At 41.5% G+C, this 12,248-nt stretch overlaps 1 protein-coding gene across 1 annotated transcript in view; it reads right to left on the bottom strand.

The window, feature by feature from the left end:
- Window positions 1-12,248, bottom strand: part of elp4 (elongator acetyltransferase complex subunit 4) — a 53,574-nt gene that overhangs the window by 23,363 nt on the left and 17,963 nt on the right. The window contains exons 8-9 of the mRNA XM_042410872.1: window positions 10,069-10,177; window positions 7,503-7,609 (exon numbers count right to left, since the gene is read on the bottom strand). Of these exons, the coding sequence (XP_042266806.1) occupies window positions 7,503-7,609; window positions 10,069-10,177 (216 nt within the window). The remainder of the gene's footprint in view (window positions 1-7,502; window positions 7,610-10,068; window positions 10,178-12,248) is intronic.

Below are 12,248 nucleotides of genomic sequence, written 5' to 3'. Positions count from 1 at the left end.
GTAGCAGGGGTTAAGTAGATCCCATGATTGGCTGAAACAAATGCCTTTATGGTGTGCTTGAAGATAAAGAGAAAAAAAGAGGATCAAGAGACCCAATTTGTTTTCGTCAAGCAAGGACTCATTCAGGGATTGCTGACAGAGAGAAAGCATTTAGAAAAAGGCTAAGTGTCAAACAGAACCAGCATCACTAAGCCTTCTTTTTGTGATGCAAACTGATGGATGAAGTAAGCACATAATATATATTCTGTTGTGAGGAGTCTAGAAATTATGGACCCCTAACATTAAGACCATCTCCTCATGTGGGTTAACTTTTCAAGGACTCTGGACTCACTTTGTGGTGAGAACAGGAAAAACAAGATTCTTAAAATCTTTACTTTTGATTGTCAATCTTCACAGACATGACTGAGAACTGAACTATTGTTAAGGAACCAACTTTCTGCCGCCGCAATATCTCTCTGTGATCATATATTTGGTATGTCAGTAAAGGAGTTTGGTGTTACTGATGACATAATGTTTATGATTTCAGTCATGATTTCATGATTGCACTGTATAAAATGATGATTTCACTAAGAGTCAAAATGCAACAGCACGTCGTACTGACAACAGAAACAGAAGGATTTGTCAATAAGTGATCTGTATCTGGTCATATCTATAAAAACTGGTCAGATGATGAAGAATGCACAATTTTGTTGCCTGCCAAACTACTGAGGAGGAAGAAGAAGGAGAGACTTCACCATTTTAGAAAACAATATGAAATGCTAGAGTGGACAGAATCCCATTTTACAAGTTAAACAGTGTTGTACTCACATTACAACAGGATAACTAGATAAATACGGAGCAGCGACACAGACAAATACACACACACACACACACACACACACACACACACACACACACACACTCCTCCTCCTGACCCCCCAGGACACTGCACGGTGAGAGTGTGGGAAAGTTATTTTTAGGACCGAAGCGGAGTTTGATGCTCCTGCTCCGGATCAACATTCCACCTTTGAACCATTCCGACCATGGAACTGTTTGTGCCCATGACGGCAATTTTAACTTTCTCTGTAGACCAACAGCAGTGAGGGGACTGTTTCATTCAAAACAAGACAACCTCTGCCTCTTGCCACTATTTATACAAGTCTGAATAATAATGTCAATATTGCTTTTAAGCGCAATTTCAGAAACAACTGTTTAGACCACTGACTATCTGAGTTATTGAGCACTGAGTGTTTGGACTTTAAAATACTGATATGTAGCATTTTTTAATATACATATGTGATTGCAAATTCTAAGACATCCTATCAAGTGCAGTGCGAATAATTATATGAATGTCTCAAATGAAATACTCAACAGATATTTTCATTTACTTTGCTGCATATGTTTATTAAACTGTTTCTATTAAGATGCCAGTCCGAGTATTAGTGTTACACAACCAAGAACCAAAAGAAACTAATGATTTATGAATTACGCTTGGGAGGTTTTACAGAGGAATCACAGTGAACACATTTACCAGTTTTAACAGTGTTTTAAGACTTGCACAAAAAGTGTACAGACCTAAGGCAAAATTAGACACTATTTTCCAAAGCCTAGGAAATAACAATAAAATGAAACAGAAGCCAAGAATACAGTGAAGACCCAGTTTATAAGCACCAGGGGGCCTATGGTTCCCCAGTCACTACCATTATGCTAATGGAAGCCTTCTCTGTACACACTTACACATACCCTATAGTACCACAAGACCCCGTGGATGTAGGGTGGCATGCAAGTTACAGTCTCTCCCTTCCTCTCCCTAATGGGAGCTGAAGACAACTAGGGCTACTTTAATCAGGTCTGAGCCCAATGTGGCCGGTCTAGTCTGATGGGGGCTGAGTGGTGCATGGACCATGTTAAGGGTTCACTGCTCACTGATGAAACAGTTTCACTTCCAGGACAAGTTCAGGCAGACCACACTCTTACTCAGTCTGGCAGGAGCAGCACATATGCCCTGTTTTGTTTTGCTTTAATACTGTCCGTTTGCAAGAAACAATGTTTCCGCATTGTGTTGATGTAGTATAGAGGGCAGCACATTTGGCCAAGTCCCAGATATTCTCTTACTAAGCTTTGACTCAACTACAGCAAACACAATTGCTACTGCTTTTTCTCTGTAGGCATTCCACAATTAAAAAAAACTCATTGTGGACTGTTTTTTGTCAGTGTCCATAGTGATTTCTGAACCTTGACCTTGTCAGGACAAACACATACTCTATGCACCTGCTACTTTGACTTTATGTCAGACTACCTATAGCACTGTAGCTGACCAAATTTCAACCTTCAGCCATAAAACTTGTAAAATTTGGCATCAGGTGACAAGTGTTGGGTTTTCTTAATAAATAGATTTAACAAAGACCTGAATTCAAAAATCTATGCAGCAAATCTGAATCACTTGGAAGTCACATCATGCAGATACCACAACAAACAAACCCAAAAAACACGCACCCGTTTGCACTCCCCCACACACACCCAAGAGTCAGCACAGAGTCCACACAAGCAGGGGCCTTTTCAAACACACATGCACATTTACAGAATAGATAAAATCCCTGTTAAATAATAAATGCAAATCTGATGTATGTTGTGAATATTGTTCGGCTGAGGCGTCCGATCGCGTGCCACTGACTGGCCTGCAGTGAGCTCTTTCTTTCTCTTTCTCGTACATGCACAAACCATAGGCACACCTCATTCCAAAATGCGACAGAGGCTGGTGTGTACCAAGGGAGGAAGTATAAATTATTTACAGGGAATATTATTCCAACGGTCCATTCCCAACTGATTGTGATTCCCAAGGCAGACATAAGAAACACAGGCAGATGTATAGAGAACCTTAGGATTTTTTGCATCCTACTAATAGGTTCACGACATCCAGTAAGAATATTGTTTGTATTTAGTTTACTCTCAGGCTGTGGATAATCATTGTGATCCTCTATTGGAAGTAAATATTGGATGACCCAGTTCAGTTCTTTCTCCATATGAGTTCTTTTCAACATCAGCTTTTCTCTGATCTTTGGTACCAAGCATTATTTGAGACATGGGGAAGCCGATATACGACCAGGCATGGAATACAAACAAACATATACACAAATACACAAACAAGCCCCGAGGACTGGGTCTCTGTCTAATTCATTCTGCATTCCACAATTCTTTCTTTAGCTCTCTTTTTATTTCTCTCTCAATAAGATGGTTTAGTGCCTCTGAGGAAAAGCCCTCATTTTAATTAGACCTGACCTGAGAATCACTTAACTGCTCCTCTCCGCTTATGCCTCCCCCCTCCTCTCTGAGCCTTCGCTCTGTTCCTCACGTAGGTCCATTAACACCCTTCCCTCGGCACCCACAGGCTTCAACAGGGGGCAGACACAGGCGCTGTCTTAAAGACGTTTTGAGGACATGCCAAGAAACATTAACCTACTCTACACACCTCCCTCAGACTTGAGTTCGACTTCCTCTTCTCCGTAACTCTTCTTCTCCTCAGCACCATCATCATCTTCATTTCCTTTTCTGCTCCCTCTTTGCTTCCCCTCCACTCAGTTTCAAAATATACTCTGTTGGCTAATGCCAAATTCACATCATGTGGGATGGAAGGTGGCGATGGAAAAGATTGTCATGCATACAATTTGTTGAGTGTTCCTGTCATTAAACAACTCAAGATGCTTGTATGAGTGCTCAGTTGGTTGTGTGAGGGTTTAAAAAATACAGTGCAGTGGTCAACATGGAACTATATCCATTAAAGAAGGTTTTTTTTTTTTTCAAAACCTGACCGCCAGACTTTGGCTTATGTGAGGCATCCGTGTTTGTTCACTTTTTGAGGTGTTTCTGTATTATTTAGCACAAAGCAAGATATATCAGAGCTTTCAGAACAATCTGAGTTCCTTGGTCGTAATTCTGATTTGGAAGTTGACGTGAACAGTATTTATAGTAAGTTAAGAACTGGATCCTGCATAAAGGCACAGCAAGATCTTAGGTTTGAATGTGGCCCTGGACCTTTATCACATCATGTCCGCCCATACTCCCATCATTCCTTTAATATTTCTCTCCAATGATAACTTTAAAATGCCAAAAAAATAATCAAACCAAAAACCATTAACATAAAACTCAAAATTTTCAAAGACTATAAAAGTTCACCTCAAAGCCAATACATGTGTACAGACTACACAGCCATCCAAGTGAGCATGTCAGTGCTACAGACACCTTCAAATAGCCTCTAACAGAAGACTAATTTGACACAAATCCCCATCTTATACTGTATTTGACACTGTGACCTGCCTCTGGCACCCCAGTACCCCACAGGCACATTGCCTGTCAGTTTAAAGGGTCAAACAAAGGTAAGAAGAATGTAACTGCATACCATTTGCATTCTTCAGAGCTTCATCCTCAAAGCATCTTGCATTGTGAAACTAGTGACAGAAGCCTTTGTTGGCCTGATGTAAGTGAAGAGCAAAGTTCTCACACATGTACGTGTTTGAGAAAGAGTCTGTCACATATGTGCGTGTGTATGTTTCTCAATAAGTATGTGGCCACGCCACCTCTTGAATGTCAATATCTTTATGTGTGGGAGCAAGCAATGTTTGTGTATGTGTCTATGAGTATGTGTTAATCTTGTCTAAACACCTAACACTCCTCTACCTGCTCAGACAGGGCCATGGGTTAATGCTGGCTTCAGGCGTCATGGCTAATAACTGCTCATCAACCGTGGCTTGAACTCTCTGAATTGTCAGCAGTTACCATGGTGACCTTATCACAGAACCAACAGAACCTTAATGATTGTGCTGAGCATGTTCTTGGGAAAGAATGTATTAAAACCTATCAAATTAATATAAAATTAATTATTACAAATAACTAAATTCAGGAACTTGTCTTTATTGACAAAACTTGTACTCTGTGTGTCGGTAAACAAATATTTTTCCGCGTTCTTGAGGTGTTAGAAGCGTGAGTCAAACAGCAGTTAAGAAATTAGTCACCGGCATGAGTCCATGTGCTTTGTTGGGGTGACATGTAGCGGCCTGAACCAAATGGTGAAGAGCTAGCGCTGTCAATCAGCTGTCATTCAGCTGTCATTCATCACCACCACATAACAAATTAGTCCCGATTCAGATTCAAAATGTGGAAGGGGTTAAGAGTTTAACGCAGCAGGAGAGGTGCTCTAGAACTACCACAATTGATATTTAGAAGAAGATGGACCGAGCAGTGCAGGACAAACTGTAGGAGAATGCTGTATTATGTGGCCCCAGGCAGAGGAGTCCTGTAGCTTCAGTAAATGAGGTGATTAGCAGGGACGGTGTGGGCTGTCACACGTCAGACACTGGGCTTAGAATCCAATCACTATCTCATGTGTCAATCAGCGGCCCACCGAGGTAGTTGACCAACAGGTCAAACACAGTATATGTTGAACCACGTAGTCAGAGCTCAACGGTAGTCCTGCGTGCGATCTTATATGCAGGTATATCGAGTTAAACCAATGCCTCTACAGACGAGAATACAGTGCCAACACGCACTCATACCTTCGTGACATCTCCATCTCAGGTGATATAGAAATTAACGACATCCAATCACACCACACGAGAAGGCAATGGCGTATTACAATGACTAATCTGTGTTTTGACTGATTTGATGCATGACTAGTGATATGATACAATGTTCTCTGGGAAATTCCCTGACACAACAATGTGTCATGGCCAAGGAATGTGATTGACACTTCATATTATCTATTCACTTATCTCAACAATCGCAGCCATTTTTTGAAAAGTACTCTCTGGACATCAGCCTGATTTCCTTTTAATGCCATCATGTTTTGGGGGCAAGGCAAGAGTATGGTTCCAATTCTACAAAAAACTCCAATAAAGTTCCTTAAACAAGGGAGGCAGACAAAGCTTGGTCTTAACAATGTACTGCTGGGATATATGGCACAGTATCCAGGCCCCACAGAGCTACAAGGATGCTCTAGGCCTCAGCCCCCCGGCCTGCCCAATACAGAGGCCTAATTAAAAGACCATTGAGAATAACCACCTTGACTTTTACAGACCTTATAAATCTATACTGGAGTGGCCTATTCACGGGGTCAGAGGAAGGAGGGGGAGAGGGCCAATGCAGGCAGGAGAAAGGGTTCGAAGGATGGTGAAGGCTGGCAGAAAATGGGAAGGGGTTGATTGTAGGATGCAGGGAAGGTTTAAGGGGGGGGGGGGGGTGGGGGGGGGGGGGGGGGGCATTCCTCTCCTCCCCCTCACCTCCTGCCTGAGACAATAGGACTCACTAAGAGCCAAGGACCAGAGGGTGTGATAAGGTAATGATAATGTAATGAGGACCAATCATGAGCCTGAGCTAAGAGGAGGGCCCCTTAATTTGTCTCTAGAGTGGTAGTTCAGTGACAGATTGATTACTCTGAGTGTGAGTGATGATGTGACATGGGCAAAATGGATGTGTCTCTGACAGGAAGAGAAAGAGAAAGAGGATGAGAAATCATAAATCAAAATGAATGAAGAAATAGAGAGGCCATACAGTCCTGTGCTGTGTACTGTATGTGCCCTGTACTCCTCAAAACGGTCAAGCTAATAGAAAGATTTTAAGCTAGGATGCAAAAAAGTTTTAACCATTCTGAGCAGAAGAAGACATCTTTAGTGCATGTCCTATTCTTGATTCAGCTCCTAACTCTGGTGGATCTCTGCGTTCTCATGCAGTAAAGGCCCTTTGGATATCACACTGCTATTGAAACTAATTAACGGGCCCAAAGCTAAAGCTGCTGTCTGATACTTGTTTTTTTCCCCACAGGTCATGGCTGTTGCCAGCTCAGGATAGAATATAAGGTGACCTGCCAGATAAAGTGAGCAGCACTTACATAGCATTTTTCCTTGAGAGCTTAAAATGGTTTAAAATGTTTAACATGACATTGTTTGTGGCTGTTGCTATTTAGGATTATCATGACTGGTGATTAACTCATACTTATTTATATCAAAAATGCTGTCACTTTATCTTAAATTGCCACCAGTATTTTTTCATTTCATATCCATCAATATAGATGGAAATTTTTCTCACTCTGTTGACTGTTGACGTTACACTTTGGTAAGTGTGTCTGCAACAGTGTATAATCAATAGCTTCACCTTTCATTTTTCCACCCAATAGCAGACAAAAGCAAACACAGGTTTTCAGAGCTTGGCTAACGTGAGAGACTCCTCATTACCATCACCACTTAATTTCAGTACCGTTATGTTATGAACAGAGTGAAGGCTGAGGTAACAAATGTAATGGCTTTCTTAATAAATAATTACTTTGCATCTAAATTGAGCTCTTGTTTTAGGTTAATGGTTACATGGCAAGTTAGGAAAAATACATTAGAGGAATAAAATTGGGGCAACAAAACAAAACAAAAAAATCTGAGTGAGAGATAGCATTAAAAATACAACAAGAGGGTACAACCACTGAACACTATGTATTGTTTATGAAGAAACCCTGAGTGTGCTGAGTAACCTTGACAACATACCTCAATGCTGAACTGTTTCCTCTTGAGCTTAAAAGCCAGGTCCTTGTGGTCAGGCAGTTGACTCACCAGACAGTTCAGGTGAGGTATCTGGCGTACATGTAGCAGGCCTGTGAAGGACAGAGAGAGCAGATTAAAGCTGAAAGGGTTAAGTGCATTAAAACTACAATAAAACTACAAGGAAGACATTTCTGTCCTACCCGCAATGTGCATGTAGTACATTATACTGTGGCAATAACAAGCAACCTTATGCTAGACTGAGTTGTGCTTTCTTGTGTGAGTGTAAAATCCTGTTAACAGCATCTTACAGAGGACCAGGTCCTCAGGACATTTTTTCCTCTGTCCAAATTACACATAGTGCAAAATTCAGCGCTAAGATTTTATGCAACATTAGTATATTCCATATATCTATTCTGACAGAAAGTTGCTCTCTTCTAGTACAAGATAGTATATCTGTGCTGGGAAATAATCGTTCAGAAATATGAGAAAAGATATCAAATAATATCTGACATCTTCAAAAGATTTCATAAATGGATGATTCATCTGTTAATTACGTTGCAATAATAACAGGGCATTTCTATGAATCAACTACTAGCAAAATTCAAATGATGAAGTTAATATCCAAATTTGATTAAAAAGAAATTTAATGATGACTGACTTATTTACAAAAAATAGTTTTCACTTGAAGAAAGTATAGTCTGTATCTTACATGGAGTCTTTCAAGGATCCACCTGCTGATGACAAAATGCTAAATATTTGAAAATTAAATCTTCAAAGCTTAAATAAATGTTACATGTTTTCCTTTTTTGATTTTAAGCTAAATGTGCACATCTCCTTGAGGGAAGTTTCCACTTTTTTAGTTTCCACTAGCGGAAACTATGCGTGGTGATACTTCAGTGAAATGAAAGGTATCTGTGTAAATATAAGACAAAACTCAGAAATGAATTGTTACCAGATATATGTAAACATTTCTACATCAGCATTGCTGCTCTCTTCTTTTGTCCCCACAGGCCAGAATATGGGTGTACAGTAAAGAAAACTTGCCAACTATTCCTAGGACACATTAGAGCGAATGAACATACAAGTTAGAGCTTCCCACAAAGGCTATAAGGAAGCTCTGCTTTGTTACTCTTTGTTCCTCATTTCCTTTTTTTTTTTTTTTACCACAAAGTTACATTTTCATACAACTGGAAAAGTACTGTACAAGTGGGGTGGTATAAATGAGCGTGAGAGAGAAAAGAAGAGATCGAGGGAGTAATGGAGAAAGGGACACAGACAGAGAAAGTGGGGGATGGTGGGTTCTCTCCTCTGTGCACTTGGGTGATTTCCCCTTGCCTGATTTGCAGTGACAGGCTTCCCAGCATGCTTTGAGCAGCCCTGAACTGCTGCCGCAAACACGCACGCACGCGCATCCGCACGCACTGTCACACTCGTACCAGATGCATTTGCACTCATGAACACACATCAAAACAATCACACACATAAATGTATTTCATAACCCAACCAGAATTTCTCTGGCTGGTAAAATATAGAGCAAATATATTTTTGAACAAGACATTCAAATGATATTAATTGCAAATTCTGAAGAACATTTTTGTAATACAAAATCATTTTTTTTAAAAATGAAAATGCTACAATATTACTATGTTGAATGGCTTTAAATGCCACCTGCCTTTACACTGCAGAGGAATGTGATCACTATGGGATGTGTTATCTAAATAAAACATGCTGTTGGATGAAACCAAAATCTGCCATTGAATGTTTTTACTCCTCATCCCTTCATCTGTCACAACCAGGGCTGTCTATCCCGAGGAGAGGAGGGAGGGGGGGGGAAATGAGAGGAAAAGCGCAAGAGTGAGTGGGAGAGTTCGAGAGGCACGGCTAAAAATACCCCACTCGCTTAAACTGACCTTTATGCGTGGAGAGTGTGATAGAGTGATAGAAAAGAGGGAAGCAAGCAGGAGAAAGAGGGAATGCTAAAACCATAACGGAAAAAAGTGATGGGGAAGACCAGGAGAGCAGACACAAACTACGATCCCCTCCCCTCCTCTTTCTTCGTTTCCATCTCTCCAGCGTCCCTTCCCGATGTCCTCCTCCCCTACTGAAAGCCTTGCCCTCCATTTATTAGCAGAGCATGCTGGCCATGGAGACATTGAGCGAGGGATAGAGAGATAGAGGCAGAGGGGAAGAGAGAGTGATGGTGAGAATATCGATTCCCCAGTGTTGGTCTGCTCTGCTCCAGAGCCTCAGGGGTATGGGACTGGGGATGGAGAGGGGGCGAGGCGAGAGGGAGAGAGGCTCTGCTGGAGGGAGGGAGGCAGGGATGGAGGGGGTGAGGGTGCGAGGGAGAGGGGGTACAGCGTGGCAGCTGAATCCCCCCCGGCCTGTCTACTGAGGAGCACGTCTGATTGAGCAGCAGCACACTAACGCGCACTGACAGCCTGGCCTGCAAGGGGGCTGCCCTGCCTCCATCCACAGCCCAGCCCCAGCCTTAATGCACTGCCTGTGTGTATGTGTGTGTATCTGATGGAAAAGAGACAGAAAGATAAGCGAGTGTGTGTGTTCTTACCGTGGTAATCTTTGTAGAGTGGGTTGGTCTCTCTCTCAGAGCCTTTGAATGATTCCAGGGCTATGGCATTGTCACATAGCCTGGTTATGCTGCCCATTAGAGCTCTGTTCTGCAGGATCAAGAGAGTGAGAGAGAGAGAGAGGACAGAGAGAGAGAGAGAAACATGAGCAGGTAATTAAAAGCCTCCTGACGGGCCATCAGTGTTGCAATTAAATTAGGTCATCATTCCCGTGGCCGGGTCATTCCTGCCCACGGTTTAGGTGAGGGTGATGAGGTATAGAGGGGAGAGGGCACTGATAAGGGTTACACAGGTGCTGCCGGGCCAGGGAAATGGACATATAACTTAGACGCACATCTACAAAAGTGGCACTGGAAAAGTCAATGAGCAACGCATTGAAATTATTTTACTTCTTCAAACAACAATTTTTTTTTACAAAAAAGTCTCACAGTTGGTGCACACTCTCAAACCTGCACACAGCAGGGGAGGAGAGAGGAGAAGTGGGAGAAAGCAGCAGAGGCTTGATGAGGAGAGCTCCCCCTACTGGTTAGGTCAGTGACTTGACCACAGAGAGAACAAATCAGGGGCGAATACACTAGGTAGAAAGAATGAAGGAGAAATATACAAAAGAGTTGATACAGAGGATAAAGGCAGTGGAGGGGAGGGAGAGAGAGGGACATTGGGATGGAGGGAGAGAGGGAGTCCTGCATTATTAATCCTTTTGCCTCTTGAATCATTCACATCCTTCTCTCTGTGTTGGCTGCCACCGCCTAATGCAGTTTTCATGCCTTCATGTCTTTTCCCCACTCTTTCTTCTTCCTTTTCATTTTTGTCCTACTTTTAAAGTATGCATATCCCACCAGTCAGGACTACCAGCACTTACAGGGTATTTGAGGTCACTCACATGCAGCAATTAAAGCCGGTGTAAGAGTTTGGCTACAACAAATTATTCAAAACCCTAATGGTCCAGTGTGGCAAATAGTGTCTGTGTGAGTGACATGGTTAACTAAAACTTAATCTGTGCTAGTCTGTCTAGGCCATAATGACTCTTCTTTGCTTACCTAAATACAAAGATGAGACTGTTTGGCAAAGACTCAAAAGTTTCAAAGTCAGAGGAACCCAAAGTGTCCACAAAGAGCTGCTCAGTACACCGGTCAGTATGATATGCCTGTGCCCCACAGCTCCTTCAGTTTAAGGAGGTGATCAAGGAAACACTAACCTCAACTGTACATCTTTTTTTAATCTTATTTATAATTGATAAGATGCTCAAACAAGAGTAACTTCCGTTCTGCAATGAAAGTCTTTGCTGGCTCTATTAGCTCATATTTCATCAATGTAAATCCCCTGAACGCCCTGAGCGTCAGCTGACCACCACTCGCTTACAGGTCATGGGGAGGGCCCAGCATTCATCTTACCCAGCAATATTTTGTCTTGACTGGGTAAGCTCAGTCAGTTGATGGAACCAATTACTGATTAACCCCAATTTAATCACAGTTGTTTGGCACATTCGGTTTTGTTTGGCTGTTTGGCCCAATGTTGTACTTGTGTATGTCATTGTGTGTGCAAATGTGCAAAGATTAGGTGGCAGATGTAGGATTCTACAATACTCCTAGAGTCAACACAAAACTTAATATATCATATATCATATACATCTCTGAGGGAGGCTGGGATGACTTTTCTGTCAATCTAATGTCTTGGGATAGCACAAACTATGTATGAGACAAAATAAATGCACCTCACTTCCAAGGCTAGAAATTGAAGCACAAGTTTCTCCAAAAATGTGATTTCATGTGGGAATAGACACAGTTTCTCCATTTTTTAAAGGAGGATGTGACAGTTGTAGTTTCTAGGATGATTGCCTCCTGACTTGGTTACATGTCTTGGGTCAGAATACATATTGTAAGCACATTTAGAATATCTTAACAAAGTGACAGTCATCCACCTCAATAGATTCAGGTGGAAAAACTACAGTTAGAAATATAGAGCAACAAAGTAACACTAAAAGAAGTTAATTAGTTGATAAACTTAGTTTTCAGAAATATAACCTGACAAAATGTATAACAAAATTATCCTCAAGTTTGTTATTTCACATGACAACAGCTCTGAAATATAAAATATTAAAAACCATGGTAAAAGTTTAAGAATGATCTAATTAGTTGTAAGGTGTATCCTGTAGATGTTA

This window comes from Thunnus maccoyii, chromosome 1 (genome assembly GCF_910596095.1).
Source record: "Thunnus maccoyii chromosome 1, fThuMac1.1, whole genome shotgun sequence".
NCBI classification, from domain to species: domain Eukaryota; kingdom Metazoa; phylum Chordata; class Actinopteri; order Scombriformes; family Scombridae; genus Thunnus; species Thunnus maccoyii.
The sequence above is the reverse complement of the archived record's forward strand: the minus strand, read 5'-3'. Positions and strand labels throughout refer to the sequence as shown.